Source organism: Empidonax traillii, unplaced genomic scaffold (genome assembly GCF_003031625.1).
Source record: "Empidonax traillii isolate 1590-97213 ecotype Southwest subspecies unplaced genomic scaffold, ASM303162v1 scaffold957:size654520, whole genome shotgun sequence".
Taxonomy (NCBI): domain Eukaryota; kingdom Metazoa; phylum Chordata; class Aves; order Passeriformes; family Tyrannidae; genus Empidonax; species Empidonax traillii.
Genome location: NW_020956150.1, coordinates 1 through 20,457, shown reverse-complemented (window position 1 = coordinate 20,457; position 20,457 = coordinate 1). Strand labels below are relative to the sequence as shown.

Below are 20,457 nucleotides of genomic sequence, written 5' to 3'. Positions count from 1 at the left end.
TTTCCCCGGATCTCTGCCTGATTCTGTCCCCACTCTTTGCCAGCCCAGGGTATTGATCTCAGCGGGGTCACCAGTAAACTTCAAAGGGACTCACACTTGCGCTGCTTGTTGAGGGACCATGAATCTGAGCCTTATCACTTCCCACTGCCTCCACAGGAGATAACAGCGCCTCAGGAACACTCTGGCCATCTCACAGCCGGGCTAGTGACAGTCACACCACCAGCCAGGACACACCATTTGCTGATAACTACTGCTGTTTCTTCATAGCTGCCCTTGCAGCACCATCCCACAGTCAGCACACCTCTGGAACATGCAGCCAATACCTGCTGCTCTGCTGGCCGCAGGGGAAGGAAGGATCGTGGAGAGGAGCACTCTCTTGTCCTGAAATATCCCGATTTCATCCTGGCACATAAAATCAAAATTACTGTGGCTATGACTCACCACTATTACTATATAACTTTTCATGATGTCACATCGTATCTGAAGGAACAAGGGGAAAAGTGAAACATTAACAAGACTTTACATTTCTGGGTGGTGACACCACAGCTATAAGGCAACAGGGCAGCATTTAAACAGCTGGAAAATCGAGCCCCACTTTCCACTGTAATTTTCCGTGCATTAGCAATAGCTACTTGGTTACAGCTACTTGGTTACAAGCACCTGCACTTAGGTAGAATTTCACTCCTGTAACAACCCAAGCTCCCACCCAAACCAAAACGTCCTTCTTGCCAAGTGCTGGGCAAACACGGCCACCCCAGCCCAGCCATTCCAATCTCCACAGGATCTACACCACTGGGCACCGGCATGCTGGGTGGGAATCCGTGGACTGGGGGGGTAATCCCAGGTCACCCTGCTCATGGGGTACTGGTGGGTGGATGGAGGAAAGGGCCAGAGCCAGCTGTCCCCACTGTTACCATGACACACGTGGCAGAGGGGACATTCCTTTGGTCCGGGAGCATCTGTGCTCAGATATCCCTGCCTTTGAGAGACCCCTGCGTTGGAACTCACAGCCAGCACGTAGGGGGTCCTAAGCCATCACCCCACAAGGAGGTCCCCAGTCCATAGCCATCACCTGGGGGTCTCTGGACCACTGGTGCACCCCTGGCCAACACGTGTGTGGTCTCCTCAGAGGGTCCCCATCCCACAGCCGATTAGCGGGAGAGCTGCAGCTGTCGGTGAGCAAACGGGGGGGAGGGGGGGCCTTCTCCCCGCGCAGCAGGTCCCCAAACCCTGCACCAACACAAACAGGGGGTCTCCAGCTCACGGCCCACGGCCCCTGCACGGGAGTGTCCCCAAAACCCCACGGTGCGCTCCGGCTCTGGCCAACACGTGCGTGCGTGCGAGTGGCGAGTCCCTATCCCCGCACACGTGGGCAGAGCGCGGAGAAGGGGGGGGACACCACGGTCCCACTCCCAGTCGGCGGAACTTCCCTGCCCTGAGCCGGATCGCGGACATGACCCTGCCGTGCCGTGCCGAGCCGTGCCGTGCCGTGCCGAGCCTCACCGCACCGCCCACCGCGCCGCGGCCCCGCGGGCGGGAGGCGGCCCCGGCCGTGCCCATAAGGCGGGCGGCGGGGCCGGGCGGTGCCCGTGCGGCGGTCGGTGCATGGCGGCGGGGGCGGCAGCGCGGTGCCTGCGGGGCGCCCGGCGCCTCCTGCCCGCGGGCACACGGCGGGAGTGCTGCGAGCTGGCCCGGCTGGCGGGGCCCGTGGTGAGAGCCGGGGCGGGGAGGGAACGCGGGGGACACGCGGGGGACACGCGGGTGGCCCTCCCACCGGAGGTGCTGGGCCGGGGATCGCGGAGGGGGCTCGGCCACATGGGAGCCGGGCAGCGCCCGGAGGGATGCGGAGCAGAGAGACCGGCGGGCCCGGCTGATCCCGGGGATGAGCCTGGCTCTCCTCAGCCTCCGGACACGGCTCCGCGACCGGGGATATGCCCCCCTCGCCCGCGCCGGGGCCAGCCTGGTCCGTCCGTGGCTGCTGCATGCACAGCCAAGGTTAAAACGCCACTCTTGGTGCCTTGGCTGGCGCCCAGGAGCCCCAGAAACCGTGGGATCGGGGTGTGTGGGGGATAAACTGTTAAACTGCTCTGTGGACCAAATCTGCAGCCCCGGCACTGCCACGTTACTCGTGGGTGACAAACCAATCTCTCCGCTTAGCGTCAACTCCTTGCAGCAGGCTCTGGGTGCAAAGGTACCTTATCACTCGCTGTCCTGAAGTCCTTCCCGGACTGGAACTGGAGGCTGATGCACCCTTTGGAGGGAGATGCACACTCTGGTAGTCAGCACAGACAGTGCTGAGCACATTTTGCAGAGGCTTCTGCAAAGGGAAACACAGCACCAAGGGGAAACACGCACCAACAGCCCCTGTCTGAATCAACTGTGCGTAAAATTTTGTGCTTTTAACCTTCTGCTTTATCTGGTAAATAACTGCCAACGGCTAAACTTCTCAGAGATACCCTCCCTGACATCAAAGCACTGACTCGCTGAGATCAGTGAGCAGGGGAAGTACAGACTGGTTTCAGTTTCTGTAGCTGAACACAAGAAGCCCCCTCAGTCCCCTCAACCGTCCCACCTGCGGCACAGCCTGTTCTTCCACCTGCACAGACAACCTCAAACCCAAACCTGCAGCTGCCGTTGGTTAATGATCATTTCATGTCAAACCCTGTGCTGGGATGATTGTGGAGACGCAGACCGGACCCTCCTGTGGGGATTACTCACAGCAGCAGGTCCAGCATGCCCGGGCCTGCAGCAGGACTGCACCTGCAGGCAGAGGTGGGAGGTCTTCAGAGAGGAAGGGTTTGTTCTGCTCTTCCTCTGACCCCCCCAGAGCTGGTTCTCCAGTGGTGCTGGGCTCTTGGCTTGCCAACTGCTGGGTGGGAAGAAGCACAAGCAGACCCTGGGCTTGGTTTCCAGTTGTACCCACCCATCAGTGGGTATAAACATCTCTAACACCCGCCATCTGGTTTGAGCTGTACCACAGCTCTGTGCCCTGCACGCCTGTAGAGGGGACATCCTCTTGCCAAGGGAAAATGAGGTTTGGAATGTAATCTCTGCTGCAGCATCATTACACTTTGCTGTAGGCCCTGGAGAGGAACACACAGACTGGCCTTGGCGTATCTCCAGAAGGAGAGGATGTTGTGGTTTTGGAGGATAGTTTTCCACAGACGCACGCAAATGTGAAAAAAGCATTGGGATGTTTTATTTTTCCTCTCTGTGCAACCTTCATCCTTGGGAAAGAGGATTTCTAGTGAAGCTGTTAAGCCTCCCGTAAATGAGGTCATCTGGCAGACTGGCTGTGTAAAACACCAAAATACCCCAGGGCAGGTAGATGTCTGCTTTGAAACACAAAGCCACTGAGAGCCTGGGTGAGTCCCAGAGCTGCCTCCCATGCCCCAGCAGTGTTGGCAAGAAGGGACAGGTTCCCAGGACAGCAGAGCCCTGGCCTGGAGGCATAGACCAAAACACCAGGAAACCTGACTATTCATAGTCCGGCTCCTGGACTCACCATTTCCTTCTCCTCTCATCCTAGTTCCTCTCCCAGCTGCTGGGGTTCCTGATCAGCGTGGTCAGCTCCATCTTCTGTGGCCACCTGGGGAAAGCTGAGCTGGATGCCGTGACACTGGCTGTGTCCGTACGTATCACTCCAGTTCCCCTCAGATTTAAAACACACAAATTAGGTATTAAAAAAAAAAAAAAAGGGAGAAAAAACCCCAAACCCATAGGAACATACGTGTTACGGCCCTGTGCATCAGCACAGCCTGATGCAACACAGACATCACACCCACCAAACTGTTCTTCCTTTTGCCCTGAGCGCAGGCAGGAGAGGGGAGCTGAGCAGGCAGTGCCTGTGCCAGTGCAAGGCCAGCACCTGGGCAGGGAGCTGGAGCCTCTGACCAGCTCTCTGGACCCACCAAACCTGAGCATGTGGCCGGGAGCAGCACTGTTTGTGGTCCTTTAGGTACTCGTCCCTTCCTAGAGGATCCATTTCCCCAGCAGAGGGGAGAAGAGGCTATTGAGTTAACAAGATTTGTTATTCTGAGAAATAGAGAAGGGCTGGAAACTTCCCAAAAACTTGTAGCAGAACTGTCTACCCACCCAGCTGGGAGGGACTCAGTGCTCTGGGCCAGGATTCCTGTCTCTCCTCCAGGTTATCAACGTGACGGGCGTCTCCATCGGGTCTGGTTTAGCCTCAGCGTGTGACACCCTGATGACACAGGTCAGTGGCAGCTCCCCCTTTCCTGTGCCTGATGGGGTTTACCTGGTGCTGTCTCGCCTCCTGTGCAGTGTGATCTGGGCACAAAGAGCAGGGGGGTGGCAGCTTCCAGACAGAAGAGGGTTACAGACACCCTGGCTGGAGCCTGCTCCCTCCTTGAAGCTCCCCTGGGGATCCATGGGTCCCTTTGGGTAGCAAAGGGATGTGCAATCCACCTGAAGGCCAGTGATACCCAGCCAGCCTGGCATTCACCACTGCAGGGCGTGGGAAATGCATTTAATCAGCCTGTTGTTGCCCTAAGAGTTTGCCCAGACCCTTTGGCTCCCTGTGACACCCGCCTTGGTCCTCTCTCTCCTCACTCAGACGTACGGCAGCAGGAACCTGAAGCAGGTGGGCACCATCCTGCAGCGGGGCACCCTCATCCTGCTGCTGTGCTGCTTCCCTTGCTGGGCACTCTTCGTCAACACTGAGCAAATCCTCCTGCTCATCAGACAGGACCCCGAGGTCTCCAGGTCAGGGGTGAGATCCAGCCCTTCTGGATCGGGCTTTTTGCTGTGGGTGGGTTGCTCTGTAGTGTTGAAATCAAGCCTCTCTGGAGCTCGAGCACAACACTGTTTGGCTTGGCTCTTGCTTTGCTGTAATATCAACTGGGGAAACAACTCTCTTTCCAGGTTGACTCAGGTCTACGTGATGATCTTTATTCCAGCACTTCCTGTGAGTCTCTGCTAAAGCTGTTAGAAGCTCTGTGTCCCTTGGTAACATCAAGGAAAGGAGGGAGAGCCTTTGTTGTGTGGCTCACAGGAGGGAGCTTGATCTTCCTCTGCCAAGGGTCTCTGATCTTCCTGTGCAAAGGCTTTTGCTGTGGCCACATAAGTGGTGGTAGACACTGGGGGGGATGTTGGTGGACATGAGCTGGGGCACCCCGAGAAGGTGGTGGGGGGACTGGTCTGTCAGTGTTCAATGGTTGTTGAGCCACGATCTGATGATGGACTGAATCCTGATTCTTGCAGGCGACGTTTCTGTACCAGCTGCTGTCAAGATATCTGCTAAGTCAGGTACTGTATAACCAGCCAGTTCTGGGCTGTACAACAAAGGTATTCCCAGGAACATGGATAAAGTTGGGGATCATCCAACACTTCATCCTGTTCTTGGGAGAGCTGGGCTGAGGAATGTGTGATGCACAATCCCCCCAGCTGGCCCCGTGGGAGCTCACAGGAACCACCCTTAGCTGGCTCCATTTCCCCGTGGCTACCTCCCAGCTCCTAAGCCCTGCACGTCACCTTCTGCATGTCTAACACGGCCCAGCCTTACCTGGAACAGGAGCTGCCTTCTTGGCTTTCTCCTTGGGCACTGCTGAAGGTCTCCCTTGTGTTCACTGGATGGGGCTTGGGCAGCAAATTCCAAAGCCCCCTCCTTGGCTTCCAGGCGATCATCATGCCTCAGGTGTTGACCGGGATTGCAGCCAACGTCCTCAACGTGGCCATGAACGCCTTCTTCCTCTATGCACTGAAGCTGGGCATGGTGTAAGCGTGAGCAGGGGTGGTCACAGTCTCTCCCTGTGTGCTCAGGGCTGGGTGGTTGTCCTGGGTGCCCGGTTCTGCCACCCTCTGCCCTGAGACAACCAGCCAGCAAAGACAAGGCTGGAGGGAGCAAGGCTTGTGTGGCTCCCACCGGGTCTCTCCTGCTGTAGCTGAGGAGGTTGGGAAGGATGTCACTTGTAACCTACCTGCCTCTCTCTGCAGGGGCTCTGCGTGGGCAAACACTATTTCTCAGTACACCCAGGCCACCTTCCTCTTCCTTTACATGTGGTGGAAGAAGATCCATGTGAAGACCTGGGGAGGTACTGTCATAGTTTAATCCTTCACAATACCTTCAGAATGTCTGGCCCTGGGAATTTGGCACTGTCAGCAGCACCTGACAAAGGGATTGTTGCCCCCTCACAGTGGGAAGATGCTAAAGTCATGCCCTCAAGGCCTTTACTGTAGCTCCAAATACATTCTTGTTTAACATCCTGTCTCAGGAAGGCAGCATGGCACAGCAGCAATCCTAGGCAGGTGTCCTGTGAGCTGCAGCGGTGGTTGTCCTCTGAGAGTGTCCAGAAGAGCATATGGTTCCCGTTTTGGGGGTGGAGAGGGGGAACGTGTTCATTTTGCTTCACCTCCTTGTTGCAGGTTGGAGCAGGGACTGCCTCCTGGACTGGGGCTCCTTCATCTGGCTGGCAGTGCCTGGCATGCTCATGATGTGCATTGAGTGGTGGACCTTTGAGATCGGGAGCTTCTTGGCTGGTGAGTCCAAATCCTCTTTCCCCTGTGGTTCAACAGGCTGCCTTCCAGCTGTGCCTGCTTTGGTGGCTGCTTCTTGACTGTGTCCCCAGAGCTCCTCCTGCCAGCAGCCTCCTCACCTACAGGACTGGGTCTGCAGGACACTGCAGGTGTTCCCATCTGTAGTCTCTGCCTCCTCGTCAGCAAACAAAGGAGGTTGTTTGATGATGAATCTTTTCCAGGGCTGATCAGTGTGGTGGAGTTGGGTGCACAGTCTGTCATCTACGAGCTCTCCTGTGCTGCCTACATGGTAAGGGCTGGTTGTAGGAAACCCCAAACAGCCTGGGAGCAGCCTCCAAACTGTGGAGCAATGCTGAGGTGGGAACAGGGGGCAGTACCAGGCGGGTCTGATGCCTCTCAGACCTGCCACGCAGCCGCACATCCAGGGTGCGCTGCAGATGGAAAATCCCTTTACTGCAGCCACACCAGTGTGTCCCAAATTCCCCTCTGGGGAAGAATAAAATTGCTGCAGGCTCTGCTGCCACTCACCTCCTCTTGTCTCCTGCTACTCAGGTGCCTCTGGGCTTCAGCGTGGCTGCGAGTGTCAGGGTGGGCAATGCCTTGGGATCGGGGGATGTGGTGCAAGCCAAGACCTCCTGCATCACTGCACTGCTGTGCACAGGTGAGCTCAGGTCCTGCAGAGGGGAATGAAGGGCATTTATCAGCAAATGGTTCAGTTCTCACAGGGCTGGGGACCCCCCATGGGAACCCAAACCCCACTTGTTTGGACCCCTCAGGCAGGGCAAGATCCTGACTCCTCTTCACTGTTACGAGCCTGGTGCAAAGGCTTTGGGAGTTAAAACTGCAATTTAGAGTTCTGCCCTCCCCCTGCAGAAGGCAGGGGGAGTATCTGGGGAGAGCATGAGGAAAACAGACTTGTCCTCTGCTTCAGTATCACTTGGAGGTCAGCCAAGTCCAATCCCCACCACGTGAAGCCTTTGAGGTCTGGGCCTGGGTCAGGAGCAGGACATGCTGCCCTTGAAGCAATGTGACTAATCCCTTTTTCTTTTCAGGAGTTTTTGCTGTGCTGGTTGCAACGTTACTGGGGAGCCTGAGGGGCGTGGTGGGATACATCTTCACCAATGACAAGTGCGTTAACAGCTTTCTCTTGAGTATTGTTACCTTCTTGGAGGGTGTTATTCATATCCCAGAAGCTGCTGACAGATAAGAGTTCACAAACCCCCACCTGGCAAACATGTTCCCAAAGGTTCCTCCCTGTTGCCTGGAAGCACAGATGTTTCTGCCACTGGGGCACTACCATGGTAGCAGGCTGGGATCAGGGAACTGGGACCAGCCTTTGCAGCTGGCTGAGGGAACCAGAGTCCTTGGTGCTGCTTCCCCCTGATCAGCACATACATCTTCCCAACAGGGAGATCGTTACCTTGGTGTCCAAAGTGATGCTCATCTTTGGTCCGTTCCACTTGCTTGATGCAACAGCAGTGAGTATTCCAGCATGTGGAAGTGATTTCTCCCTGCAGGCTGGGGTGCCATGGAGGGTGCAAAGCTGCCTGTAGCTCACTCTTGACCTGTTCAAATGGTGCAGAGAAGCCAACTGATAAGCTGTCAAAGCAGCTGCCTGTGGTACCTCGGTGTCCCCTGTGCTTGTAGTTGTCCCTTGGCATCGCTGCAAACAACCCAGTTTTTCGTCCTCTTTTCCCCTGGCAAGGCTCCAGATTTTTACTGGCTTATCAAAGCGGCACAAAGTGGGTATCTGGGAACAGCTGGGTGTTCAGAGATACCGTGTGCTCCCAGTGTACTGGCAGTGCTCATAAACTCATTAGGTAGTAATTCTGACCTGTTTCCTCCTGTCGTGTCCCAGGCAGAGGGAGCTGGGCAGCGTGGAAAGCTCTGTGGGAGCTGCTGGCGTGCCTGTTGGCGTCGGCAGCTGGAGCAACAGGAGCCCCACGCTGGGTGCTCTGGGACGTGGCTTTGCTCCCTCCTGGCTTTGCAGTTCAGTGCTGTGGGTTCCCCTGTTCCCAGGGCTGTGCCAGGCCCCAGGTCTGCTGTGGTGGCACCTGACAGGGATGTGTCTGCCTGCCCTCCTTAGGCGACCTGCGGGGGAGTGCTGCGGGGCACTGGGAAGCAGAAGCTGGGTGCCATCGCCAACGCCGTCGGATATTACACCGTGGGCCTGCCCGTCGGCATCTCACTGATGTTTGCGGCCAAGATGGGGGTGTTGGGTACGTGTGTCCTCCACCTACCGCTGTATGAGCTGCCTCGAGCAAAGGCCCAGCCCTGGAACTCGTGCCTGGGTCCTCCTGTGGATCAGCAGGGCTGGATTGCACGCTGATGTGTTTGGGGCAGGCGCTGAGACCCCCCATCAAATGGGGGCTGAGATGTCCCAGTAAATCCAGGCTTGCTCCCAGCTCCCCCAGGAGGTGTTTCCTTTCCCATCAAGGCTGGGTTGGACACGGGGCAATATTGTGACCCCGCTGAGGTCCCTGAGCGTTGTGGCAGTAGCTGACAAGGGCAAGTTTTTCTCGAGCCCTCCCTGAAGTAATTTCCCATTTCTTCAGGTCTGTGGGTTGGGATGATCGTTTGCATCTCTGTGCAAGCCCTTTCCTTCTTGGCTTTTGTCATCCGCATGGACTGGAAGAAAGCTGCAGAGGAGGTGAGGCCTGTTCTTCTCTCTGGTAACACCTGAAAGGTGCTGGGTGAGTTGCTGTCCAGTACAACGCAACAGCCCTCTGGGAAGAGGCAGAAGTGAACTGGGATCTGTCCTTCTCCTGTAGCAGAGGAGCCATTTGGTGCTGAGCATGCTTGTCTTGGGAGAGTGGAGAGTTTTCTGGGCTGGGCAGGACAGCCTTGCCCTGAGAAGAGCAACTCTTCTCTGTGTTTTTAGGCTCAAGTCCGAGCTGGAACAAAAGTACAACTGGAAGACGTGAACTCCAGTGGCACAGCTGCTAACAAAACATCTGCTGTGGGTATGTAACCGGGCCTGACACCGGGGTGGGAGCCCAAATTCTCCACCCAGCCCCTTCCTTTCCTTCCCAGTCGTGGCAGCCGTGTCTGTCCTGCAGGCTCAGATGGCTGGAAAGAGCACAGTGCCTGGTGCTGGTCCCAGGTCTGCACTTAGTGACAGGGTACTCTGTTGCTGTGCTGGCTGCTCCAGGGAAGAGCCTGGGCTGCCAACCCGTGTCTGCCTCACTTTGCTGGGGCATGTCCCAGTGTCCCAAGCCTTGGAAAAGGACCCCCAGGACTGTCACTGGCCCTTGTGTAGCATCAGGCTGGAAGCCCCTGACTTGGCAGCTCGGCTTCCCTGCAGCGCTGGCCTCTCTGTCACACAGATTACACCTCTGTTGACACGGACACCGTGGACACTGTGGACACTGTGGACACCGTGGACACTGTGGACACCGTGGCCTTGCCTGAAAACATCGTGGTGGGCGAGAGGCAACCTGACCACGAGCTCATCGCACAGGAGGAGCCTGTTGTTGTTCTCGCTGCTCCTCCTGCCGGGGTGTGGAGGGCCCTGATCCTGCGCCGTGTGCTGGCTGCTGCTGCTGCTGTGGCTGTCCTGCTGGTGGGCATCCTGGTCCGGCTCCTGACTGGCAATGGCTAGAGCCAGTGACGCTGGGGAGTGTGCACAGAGCAGGAGGGCACGTGGTGGTGTCCCAGGAGGATGGTGCGGGGAAGGAATTTCCCCTCGCTTCTTGACAAAAAGTCCCTTTGCTCAGTTTCTGGTTCACTCACGATGTTTTATCCCACGCTCAGAGTTCTTAGAGGGGGTGAGGATGTGGCACCTGGGGAAAAAAAAGTGCTTGAGAGCCGGTTCCTCTCCTGCATTGCACTGGGATGTCACTCATGATGGGTGGGAGCATATCCTGGGGCTGACCCTGGAAGGAGACAGGGTCCTTTTGCTGCTGTCCTGTCCCTGAGGGCATTTCTCCCTATCATTTGCTAATGGCAGAGGCTCCTGCTGCCCACAGCACAGTTTCCTGGCCTGTGCCAGCATCTTGCCGTGGCAGAGCCCACTCGCAGCTGCCGTGGCAGCGCAGGGCAAGGTGGATTCAGCTGGAAGATGTCTGGCTGCTGTTTGGGTGCTGGCTGCTGGCCCCTGGCCCCACTGCCCCCGTGGCGGGGCAGGCACAGGGCCTAAAGCAACTCTTCTTTGCACTTTTGTAAGGTGGGATTTTGATACAATAAAGTTTTCTGAGTAAATGTTGGGCTGTTTAACGTGGTGTGTGCATGACCCTGGTCATTGGCATGACTGTGCTGTTAAGAGGAAAGACACGGGTCTGGTTTGTGCAGCCTGACAGCAGCCTCAGGCTTTTGGCCCTGAGGTTTGGGGCTGGCTCTGGGTGTAGTGTCATCACTCTGCTCCCCTCGGGTACAAAAGCAGGGTTTGTGCTCCTCAATTGCTTTCTGCACCGTTGAGCGCCAGGGATGAGGGTGGATGTGTTGCACAGCCCTCCATCAGAGAACCGTCAAAGAACTGCCATACGTCATAATGCAAACCCCCCATCCCTGCCTGCCCTCAGCACTGAGTCCCTCTGGCCCTGTCCCAGGCTCTTACCTGCAGCTGAGTGACTGAGAGGTGGCACATGCCGGGCCCTCGAAGGTAAATCCTGTGTAAAGCAGATGAATGGCTCCTCCCTGTCATCCTGGCTCGGGGTGCTGGTGACCTGTGGGGCTGGGAATGAAAACGTTTGATGTAAACGAGCTTGAAACTGCCATCACCCCCAACACCCAGGGCCTCTTCCCAGCTGTGGGGCTGTTGTGGCAGACTGCCCTGCTCAGAATCCCAGTAGGTTTGGGATGGGAGGTCTCACTGTGCCCCATGAGCTACCCCAGCCCACCTCCCGCTCCACGCAGGAGCAGGTCTGAGCTGCAGCAGCAGCTCCCTCTGCCTGCCTTCCCCGTGGGCCAAGGACACTATATTTGGCCGAGGGGAGCTGTGCCAGTGAAACCCGACACGGTGGGGCTGTGCCAGGCCGACAGCTGGAGCCAAGGGGGCCGGCTTGTCTTGGCCACTGCGATGAGAGGGGCCGAGACAGCGGCCCCACCACTGCGGCAGCAGCTCACCAGAGACCGCACACAGATCCAAGAATCCTCCATCGCTGCTGGAAGAGGAGGACGACCCTCCAGCCCACCGGCCGGCAGAGCTGTGGTGAAGCAGGAGAGAAGGTACGAGGGCTCGCAGGGCAGGTTTGGGATGGCTCAGCCCCTGTGCTGGCTCAGGGCAGGCAGTAAGTGCCTTGCTGGGCTCCACTGTGCTGCCAGCACCCTCACTGGGCTCCCCAGCTCCGTGCCCTGCCCTGACCCACTGCCCGCACTTACCATCAGCGGCAGGGAACGTGTGGCCGGCTCATCCGGCCCCGGCTGAAGTTCACCCCACCGTGGTTACACATTGCTCACCCCACCGTGGTTTAACAGAGCGCGGAGGGAGGGGTTGTTCCACTGCCCTGGCAGAGCGGCAGCATGAAGCCGGAGAACCTTCCTGGGGAGAATGGCAGCACGAAGACAGAGAACCTCCCCGAGGAGAACGGTGAGGCAGTGGCCTCTGGCCAGGACAACCTCCCACCCGGGAGCTGCGAGAAGAAAGGCCACTGGATTCAACGCCTGGTCCCGGAAAACTTCTGGGAGGACCTGAAGAAGCTGCTGGTGCTGGCGGGGCCGCTGGTAAAGACCTGGGAGGAGAGACCCCCCCACCCCAGCACAACCACTCGCTCTGCTCACCTCTGTCACTAACCTTCGCCTCTCCTCTCCTCTGTGCTTAGATCCTGATCCAGCTGCTGATCTTCCTGATACACCTTGTTAGCTCCATATTCTGTGGTCACCTGGGCAAGGTTGAGCTGGCCTCCGTCACGCTGGCCATCGCTGTAAGCATTCCCGGTGCCAGGCATGAACTCCCCCCCACCCCAGTGACACTGGGATGGGATATTGGAATGGCAGCAGAAAAGGACGGGAGATTTCAGACTCCCCCTTTTCCTTTTAACCCCTCTCCCTACCTGTAAGTCTTAAATTCTCGCCTTCACTCTTTGTTTTCTTAACTCCCATTCCCAGGTTATAAATGTTACTGCCATCTCTGTAGGTTATGGTCTGACTTCGGCGTGTGACACCTTGATATCTCAGGTGGGTAAGACGTGCTGGAGCTTGTCCTGGGGACATGGGGGTTTCCAGCATCAGCTGATGATGCTCCACGGAGCCCTGGTTGCTCCTGTGAGCTGGGAAAGCTTGTCCCTGGGTAGCAATCCCGTAACAGGGAGATCCACGCTCCAAATCCTCCCTGGGCGGTCTCCAGGGCGGTCAGGGCTGCTCCGTGCTCTGTGGGGTCCCTATCCCCCAGCACCAGCTGACTTCACCTCTGCCCTCTTGCCCTGCAGACCTATGGCAGCAAGAACCTGCTGCGGGTGGGGGTGATCCTGCAGCGTGCCACCATCATCATCCTCCTCTGCTGCTTCCCTTGCTGTGCCATCCTCATCAACATCGAGCAGTTAATGCTCCTCATCCGGCAGGACCCCGAGGTCTCCAGGTCAGGCTGTCCCATGGCCCCTTGTCCCTCCCCAGCATGGTGGGGCTGAGAGGAGGGTGGCCACGGCCCTGCCTCTCCCTAACCCTGCTCTGTGTGCCCCCAGGTTAACCCAGCGCTACGTGATGGCGTTTGTCCCTGCTCTCCCGGTGAGTCCCCTGTGGGCGCCCCCGATGCCACCCCACTCCTACTGCCCAGCACTGGCTCATCTCATCCACCAATTTCCTTTGCAGGCGGTGTTTCTGTATAACCTGGAGGCAAGATACCTGCAGAACCAGGTAGGTCCTCAAGTTCTCACACCCATGAACCAGCCCTGGTTCCCTTCCACCATGAACCCGGGGGTTTCCATGCTCACCATTCCAGATGAGGAGGCAGCATATGTCTCCACCACTGCCCAGGTGCCCCAAAACAGCTCTGACCCTGTAGATCACCCCACCCCACAGCCAGGTGTATCCATCCAACTCCCTTCATCAGGGATTTACCTCCACATCAGGGATTTACCTCCAACACATTCATTTCCCAAGCAGGCAACACCACTGGAAGTTTATTTTTTGTCTGGGAAAGGCGCTGAGCCCGGGGTGGGGGGCTGGTGGGGACCTTCTCACCTCCCTCCCGGAGCCTTTGTGAAGGCGCTGTGGCCCCGTCTCCTCTTCTCTGCAGATGATCATGTGGCCGCTGGTGCTGAGCGGGGTCATCGGCAACGTCGTCAACGTGGTGGCAAACTGCATCTTCCTCTACGTGTTCCACTTCGGCATCACGTGAGTGGCACCCCCGTGTCCCGGGGAGGCGGACAACGCGGCGCCTGCCAACGGCAAGGGAACACCGAGCATCTGCTGCTCAGAGGGGCATGGCGGAACGTCCCGTCCCAGCACCCTGAGGCCAGGGAGGCACAAAAGCAGGATGGAGACGACCTTTCTCGCTTCCTCTGCAGGGGATCTGCCTGGTCCAACACCGTCGCTCAGTACTCGCAAGCCATCTTCTTGTTCCTGTACATCATAGGCAGGAAACTCCACGTGAAGACCTGGGGAGGTGAGGGCATCCCCTTCCCTCGCTCCCTCTGGCTCACGCTTTACCCGAGTGTCCATAAAACTTCCAGCACTTCCATCAAGCGTTCCTGACAGAAGACAAACTCTGTTTGTCCCGGTGGTGAAATATTAACCCAGCCCCGCACGCCCCGGGTACCACGGAGCTGCTTGGGTGGCAGCACGTCACGCACGAGCGCTGGCAGGGTCCGTGCCGGCCACTAAACATTAATTCTGGAGAAATGAAACTTCCTGCTGAGGCTCCGAAGGGTTCAGCCCCGAAGCCGGATGAGCACGGGCGTAAGCAGGAGGTTGTCCTTAGGCACTCTGCTCTGGGAGGGGTGGGCTGAGGGCTGCACTGCCCTGTGGCCCACCGGACAACATCAGAGAGAACGGAGGTGCAGCTCTGCTGCTGGAGGTCCTGTGGAGCTGAGGAGCTTTGCCTTGTGAACAGGAATGGCAGCTCTAGCTGCCTCAGGTGCACTCCAGGATGTAACAGGTGTCCATTCTGGCCATCCATTGGGTGATGTTTCTCCTCTCTGCAGGCTGGTCCACCGAATGCCTGCTGGAGTGGGACAGCTTCACCTCCCTGGCCATCCCCAGCATGCTCATGATGTGCATTGAGTGGTGGACCTACGAGATCGGGAGCTTCTTGATAGGTCAGTGGAGAGGGGAGCTGCTGGGAGGTGACCCAGAGCAGCGCCTGCAGCAGCTGCAGGGGCTGAGAGCAGCTCTCCCCTGCGCACCCACAGCCAGCACTGGCCACCTTCCTCTCCCCAGGCCTGCTGAGCGTCGTCGAACTCTCTGCCCAGTCCATCATCTATGAGGTGTCTGTCGTTGCTTTCATGGTAAGGACTGGGGTTATTATTAGAGATCAGGGCTCCATGGGGACCATCCCGAGACAGGCACAGCAGAAATCAGCTCCAGCAAAGCTCCATCTTCCCCCTCTGCACTAAGCCTCTCCCTGCTCCTGCCTATCCCTCCTGTACAGATGCCTCAAATCAAACCCTGAACTCTGTCCCCCTCTCTGCTGGGTCGTTACTCCGCTGTCACTGTGACAGCCCAGTTATCCAGACACACACACAAGCCTCAGCCTTGTGGTTTCAGATCCCTCTGGGGCTGGGCACAGCTGCCAGTGTGCAGGTGGGGAACGCTCTGGGTGCTGGAGACTTCGAGACGGCCAAGAGATCCTCCACCACCAGCCTGCTCTGCACAGGTCAGTCCACAACATGCTGGGAAGCCTCTGCCTCCGGGCTCCTTCCAGGCAGAGCAGGGACCAAGGGAGCATTTGAAGTCCTTTGCCTGCCACTTCTCCCACCGCTGTCTCCCTTCAGCAGCTCTGCATCATGGCCAGGCTGGGCTCAGCACTTTGCTCTGTTTCCAGGGGCGCTCTGCATAGCCGTGGGGATCGTTTTAGTCTCTGCCAAGAACGTGCTGGGATACATCTTCACCCAGGACAAGTGAGTGTCCCCGGCTCCCGGCCTCAGTGCACAGAGCTCAGTTCCCAAAAGTGATCAAGTGCCTTTTCTCTGCCCCCAGGGAGATTGTTGACTTGGTGGCGTGGGTCATGCCTGTCTATGTTGTCTTCCACCTGTTTGAAGCCATGACTGTAAGTCCCAGGGAATACTGCTGTTTTCCTTAGGGGACCTTGGTGCTGAGCAGCAGCATCGTGGGTCAGTGGGTCGAGGGTCCCTCAGGCTGCAGGTGAGCACTGGTGCCCACACCAGGACCCTGCAGGGATCCCAGGATCATTTCCTTAGAAAATTAGAGTTGTATAAAGAGATGGTTACCCACAGGACTGGGCAGGGACACAGAAATAACGGGCAGAGGTGGGGAGCTGGTTCATCTGCAGGCAGCAGCAGAGCCCTGAGTTGAGCCGAGCTGGCAGCCCCTGCCCCAGCCCCTCTCCCTCTCCCTGCAGGGTGCCTGTGCAGGGGTGCTCAGAGGCATCGGGAAGCAGAAATTCGGAGCCATCCTCAACGCCGTGTGCTACTATGGTGTGGGCATGCCCCTGGCAGCTGTGCTGCTCTTCGTGGCCAGGATCGGCGTCATAGGTACTGACCCCTGGGCCCCCAAATCCCCCATGGGTACCTGCAGCTCCCCCCCCAGCTCCACTGATGGCTCACCATGACCCTGCCTCAGATCTGCCTGGGGACAGGGCACAGCAGGCTGGGCTGAGCTGGTTCCTGCAACAGGCACCCATGACCACCCCTTCCCTCTGTCCCTGCTGACCTTGGTGCCATCCCTGTCCTTGACCTGCTGTCCCGGGATGCTGTCTCTGCTGGGTTTACCCCAGCTGACACCGGCATGCCCTCTGCAGGCCTGTGGCTCAGCATGCTGGTCTGCGTCTTCATCCTCTCCACCTGCTTCCTCGTCCACATCTCCCGCATGGACTGGAAGAAAGCAGCTGAGAAGGTAATCCAGGCACTGCCAACACTGTGCCCCGCCAGCAGGAAGGTCCTCAGTGCCTTGGCTGTGATTGCACTGGGGTCAGACAACAGCAGCACGGGCTCAGTCTCATGGCCTGCACTGTCCTCCAGTGCCCTGAGTTAAACCCAGCGCTCCCATGACTTACACCCCTGTGTTCAGCTCCCTCCTGCATATGCACTCAGAGGCCTCAAGGTTTCCCTCCTGCCCCATCTGCTCCCCTGCTGCCACCACCTGGTGCCACCTCTGGCTGGGGGACATGAAGCACAGAGCACTCAGCCCTTCAGCCCTGAGTGTCACCCTGTGCCCCAACAGCTCTGGGGTCTCCCTGGAGCTGAACCCCACAAGAGGCAACGCGTTGGCTTTGCTCGGTGGGGATTGCCCACAGCACGTGCCGCCGCCTAAACCCAGCGCGTTCCCTCCCCAGGCTCAGCGCCGTGCAGGAGTGACCCAGCCACCACCTGAGGAGCCAAACCTGAGCCCTGAACCCTCCTGCAAGGAGCTTCCCCCTGATGTGGGATCAGCCCCCCAGCCCCACACTTACCTCCCTGCCAGAGCGGTGCTGGGGAGTGTTGGTATGGCCAGGAGCTGGGCATGGTGGGATGGGGTTGCTGGGCACTGTGTGCAGTGCAGGGTTTGGGTCCAGGAAGTGTCCCCAGGGATTCACATAAGACAGGAACATACCCACAAAAGGGGGGTGCAGTGCAGTGCTGGTGATGCCCTCAGTTACTGAGAGAACAGTAATTACAACTGCAGGCTGGGCAGGGTGCAGCAAGTTGGTGGAGGGGCGACCTCTGGGCACCCTGGGCAGTTCTCACCTTGCAGACACCAGGTCCTACCAAAGCTCTGTTAAAAAGCTGGAGATCTCCACACTCTGGGCTGCTTGTAACCTGCTTTCAGCCCTCTGACAAAACCCTCACAAGAAACCCCTTGATCTCCCCAAAGCCCCCAGACACGCTGTCCCCTTCTCCTTGCAGCGGGCGTGGATGCGCAGAACGACGTCGTGCTCATGGGCATCACCAGGAGGGAGAGCTCGGCGAACCAGCTGGAGAGCCAGGAAGCCACTTCTGCCATCACCTCTCGGGCCACCCCTGTGGTCACCAAGGGGCTGATCATCCGGCGTGGGCTGGCGGTGGTCGCAGCCGTCGCTGTGCTCGCGCTCGGCGTTGCCGTAAAACTGATGACCAGCGAACACTGACTCACACCAGGGACCCGGGGACTTGTTTTTGTGGTGAAAGCCCCCTCCTGATGGACAGATGTTAAAAGCACGGACCAGCCGGCAAGAAAATTCAGCGCTGGACTGTCCCACAGGAGTCAAAGGGCCACTGGCAGCGTTTGGCAGCGTCTGCTCAGACATTGCTCGGGAACGGGCCCTGTGGCTGCTCCAACACCCAAAATGCTGCTCTGGGCTGCCTGACGCACACTGAGCGTGTGGGTGACCCCCTCCAGCCCATGCAGAGCCAACCAGAGCTGAGCACGGCCCGGCTCACACGACTGCTCCGTGACAAAGGCCCAATAAAGAATAAACCCATCTGGAGTTGGGCTGGCTCCTTTGGGTGGAGGCTGAGGGCGGGCTGGGGTTGGAGCAGGGAGCATCTGATGCTGGGGGCTGCACACGTGGGTCTTGTCCTGTCCCAGGTGGCCTTTGCAGTAAAACAAAGGTTTTATTCAGCAAGGGTCAAGGTCAGCTCTCAGTTACAAGTTTAGAGGTAAAAGACTACCTAAAAACCAATAAAAACCTGAAATTCAGTTGCAGATGAGGTGGTTGGCTGCTCTGCCACCCTGGCCGAGGACATCCCTGACCTGGTACTCTGGTTGCAGCAAAGCCCCTGTCTTTGCCCCAGCAGCCCCAGAAGCAGTGCAGCAGCAGTGCAGTTGTGGCACTCCTGGCACTCCTCGAGTCCTTGGGACAGTGTGGCTGCAGCTCAGAGAGCCTTTGCTGTCACTCAGGTGCCCTTTGCACACCTTAGATGGCTAAGGGTGATTTCCCCGCAAGGAGCATCACCCACTCGGTCATGAGTCCCATAAAGGATGGGATGCTGCAGGTTCTTCCAGGATCCTTCCCTCTGCTCTGGGGACAAGCAGCCTGGACTGTTCCCTGCAGTGACACCCACGATTTGCTGGGCTTATTGCTGTAATGAGTTAGCTTCCTATGGGAATCAGGCAGGCATTAAGTAGATAACAGGCTCAGTAACAACTGGCTTTGTTTAGGTACCCTTGTGACAAACACTCCCCCATTCCCAAGAGTTTTTAGATAAGCTCCTGTTTACAAAGCAGGGTGGATGCTGTTTCCTTCCATCTGCCACTCACTGCTCAGGCATGACCCGTGGCCTAGGTCTGGATAAATTCCTGCTGCAGCAGAAGCTGGAGCCTTGAGCTTGGTGTACTTGTGCTTTAGGTACTTTTTGTTGTCTTCTACCTTGGAAGAAATGAAATTGCAGCAGAGAAAAGTTCAGCAGTAGGACTGCAGGGAGTGAGTGGTGGGTTCTGGGGCTGGAAAGCTGCTGACTGCCCATCACCCCTCTCGTCAAGGGGAGAATATCTGGAAAGGCACAAAAACAGGGATGAGTCCCCCTGGGAGGGAACAGAACCCAGGGGAACGTGGCCACGGAGGCTGAGGGCAGATGGGGCTCAGGGGACAGAGCTGGGAGCACACACTGACACGGACAGCAGAGACACAAGGCCCACCTTTCCCATCACTGCTTTCACAGCCCCCAGCAGGGCCAAGATGAACTGTCCCACTCGGCTGTGGTTGCAATGCTTCAGGAGGAAGAACCTGGCCAAATCCACCTTCTCCTGGCTGCCAGGTGGGTACCTCAGTTTGTTCACAACCTCCATCTTCAGGTCCCTGATCAGGCAGGCGCGGCGGTGGGAGAAGGTCTCGAAGCTGTACCTGCCATGGTAGGCTCCCATCCCGCTGTTACCTGAGGGACACAACCCAGGCAGGTCATACCATGTACAGAGACACCTGTGTTTCTTCAGTTCTGTCTGACAGCCCACAGGACACGGGGAAAGTTTGGTCATGTTGCTTCTCACACCTGGAGCAGCTGCTCTGCTCCCCCAGGGCACAGAAGCAAAGAGCAGCTTTATTAACTACCCAGAAATAGGTGAGGACCTGCTCACTGTCTTGAACTGCTGCTCAGGCTGGTTGTGTGCACCTACCCCTGAAAGGTTAATGGCACCAGTTCTCAACCCTCCCAGGGCTCTCCCACAGAATTTTCACAGGGGTCAGTGACAAGAGGAGCTGAATCTATGATTTCAAGGAGTGGGACACGAGGAGGACATTCAGCACCCTGACATCAGCAACAACCAAGACCTCAGCCAGGTTGTCCCTGCTACAGGACCCTGACAGTGGCTGTGGAAACTCAGCCAGCCACTCGGCCACGGGCAACTTCATCCCACTCCTCAGCACAGGAGAACCAGAGCTCACATATGTGCCAGAGGGTTTTCCTCTCTCAAGATAGGAGGTCTAAAAACCAAAACACTAATGAACCTTTTTACGAAGAGAAAATAACAGAAAAAAAATCCCATTAATGGGGAAAAATGCAGCTGAAAGTTCCTGAATTGCCAAAGGGGCACAACAGCACATGGGTCAGAGGATGTTGCTGGGAGGCTGAATCCAGGGGCAGGGGGTGGAGCAGGGACTCACCCACACCACCGAAGGGCAGATCTGGAACCACGGAGTGCATGAGGACGTCATTGCCTGTCACGCCACCACTGGAGGTCTCCGATATCACCCGTCTGATCAGCTGCCCAGAATGGGAGATGGCACAGAACAAGGGGAAATCAAGATGGGACACAACACCATGTCCCAGAGCAGGGAGGGTTCAAGCTGGTGCTTCCATCCCGCTCTGTGCAGGGCACAGTCTGTGCCTTGTTCCGAGGGAGAGGCCAGTTTACATCACTTAAGCACAAGATCTGCCCGACTGGAACAGCCATGACCTCAAAAGGTTCCATCTCGGTGGGACAGGTCAGAGGCAGAGGTGCATCCACCCAGAGCCT

General features: G+C 57.6%; 3 protein-coding genes and 1 long non-coding RNA gene across 4 annotated transcripts; 2 read left to right on the top strand and 2 right to left on the bottom strand.

Annotated features, from left to right (window-relative positions):
* The first annotated feature begins 1,605 nt into the window (after positions 1-1,605).
* On the top strand, positions 1,606-10,710 carry SLC47A1 (solute carrier family 47 member 1). The gene is made up of 17 exons (XM_027903320.1): positions 1,606-1,710; positions 3,530-3,631; positions 4,148-4,216; positions 4,577-4,725; positions 4,885-4,927; positions 5,224-5,268; positions 5,639-5,736; positions 5,956-6,053; positions 6,385-6,498; positions 6,717-6,784; positions 7,048-7,156; positions 7,548-7,623; positions 7,904-7,973; positions 8,582-8,714; positions 9,051-9,145; positions 9,377-9,458; positions 9,822-10,710. The coding sequence occupies exons 1-17, from the start codon at positions 1,606-1,608 to the stop codon at positions 10,094-10,096; spliced, it is 1,731 nt and encodes a 576-aa protein (XP_027759121.1). The 3' UTR covers positions 10,097-10,710.
* Positions 10,711-10,829: 119 nt separating this feature from the next.
* On the top strand, positions 10,830-17,992 carry LOC114067699 (multidrug and toxin extrusion protein 1-like). Its single transcript, XM_027903303.1, has 19 exons — positions 10,830-11,095; positions 11,576-11,658; positions 11,909-12,156; positions 12,255-12,356; positions 12,541-12,609; positions 12,861-13,009; positions 13,113-13,155; positions 13,240-13,284; positions 13,667-13,764; positions 13,938-14,035; positions 14,574-14,687; positions 14,809-14,876; positions 15,136-15,244; positions 15,413-15,488; positions 15,568-15,637; positions 15,950-16,082; positions 16,349-16,443; positions 16,883-17,030; positions 17,433-17,992. Exons 3-19 carry the CDS (start codon positions 11,956-11,958, stop codon positions 17,651-17,653), a joined length of 1,839 nt encoding a protein of 612 aa, XP_027759104.1. The 5' UTR covers positions 10,830-11,095; positions 11,576-11,658; positions 11,909-11,955; the 3' UTR covers positions 17,654-17,992.
* On the bottom strand, positions 11,952-14,009 carry LOC114067701. Its single transcript, XR_003573450.1, has 4 exons — positions 13,918-14,009; positions 13,508-13,808; positions 12,227-12,404; positions 11,952-12,065 (listed from the first exon to the last, which is right to left on the bottom strand). It is a non-coding gene; the product is annotated as an uncharacterized LOC114067701 (long non-coding RNA).
* An 884-nt stretch (positions 17,993-18,876) lies between the features above and the next one.
* Positions 18,877-20,390, bottom strand: LOC114067700 (fatty aldehyde dehydrogenase-like). The gene is made up of 3 exons (XM_027903304.1): positions 20,105-20,390; positions 19,144-19,379; positions 18,877-18,997 (listed from the first exon to the last, which is right to left on the bottom strand). Exons 1-3 carry the CDS (start codon positions 20,142-20,144, stop codon positions 18,983-18,985), a joined length of 291 nt encoding a protein of 96 aa, XP_027759105.1. The 5' UTR covers positions 20,145-20,390; the 3' UTR covers positions 18,877-18,982.
* Positions 20,391-20,457: the final 67 nt, after the last annotated feature.

Coding starts and splice junctions, on each gene's coding strand:
- LOC114067699 (XM_027903303.1), top strand. CDS start 11,956: ATGAAGCCGGAGAACCTTCCTGGGGAGAATGGCAGCACGAAGACAGAG. Junction 13,010..13,112: donor CAGGACCCCGAGGTCTCCAG/GTCAGGCTGTCC, acceptor GTGTGCCCCCAG/GTTAACCCAGCGCTACGTGA. Junction 17,031..17,432: donor AGCGGTGCTGGGGAGTGTTG/GTATGGCCAGGA, acceptor TTCTCCTTGCAG/CGGGCGTGGATGCGCAGAAC.
- SLC47A1 (XM_027903320.1), top strand. CDS start 1,606: ATGGCGGCGGGGGCGGCAGCGCGGTGCCTGCGGGGCGCCCGGCGCCTC. Junction 7,624..7,903: donor TACATCTTCACCAATGACAA/GTGCGTTAACAG, acceptor TCTTCCCAACAG/GGAGATCGTTACCTTGGTGT. Junction 7,974..8,581: donor ACTTGCTTGATGCAACAGCA/GTGAGTATTCCA, acceptor TGCCCTCCTTAG/GCGACCTGCGGGGGAGTGCT.
- LOC114067700 (XM_027903304.1), bottom strand. CDS start 20,144: ATGCACTCCGTGGTTCCAGATCTGCCCTTCGGTGGTGTGG. Junction 19,380..20,104: donor TCTGCCCTTCGGTGGTGTGG/GTGAGTCCCTGC, acceptor TGTGTCCCTCAG/GTAACAGCGGGATGGGAGCC.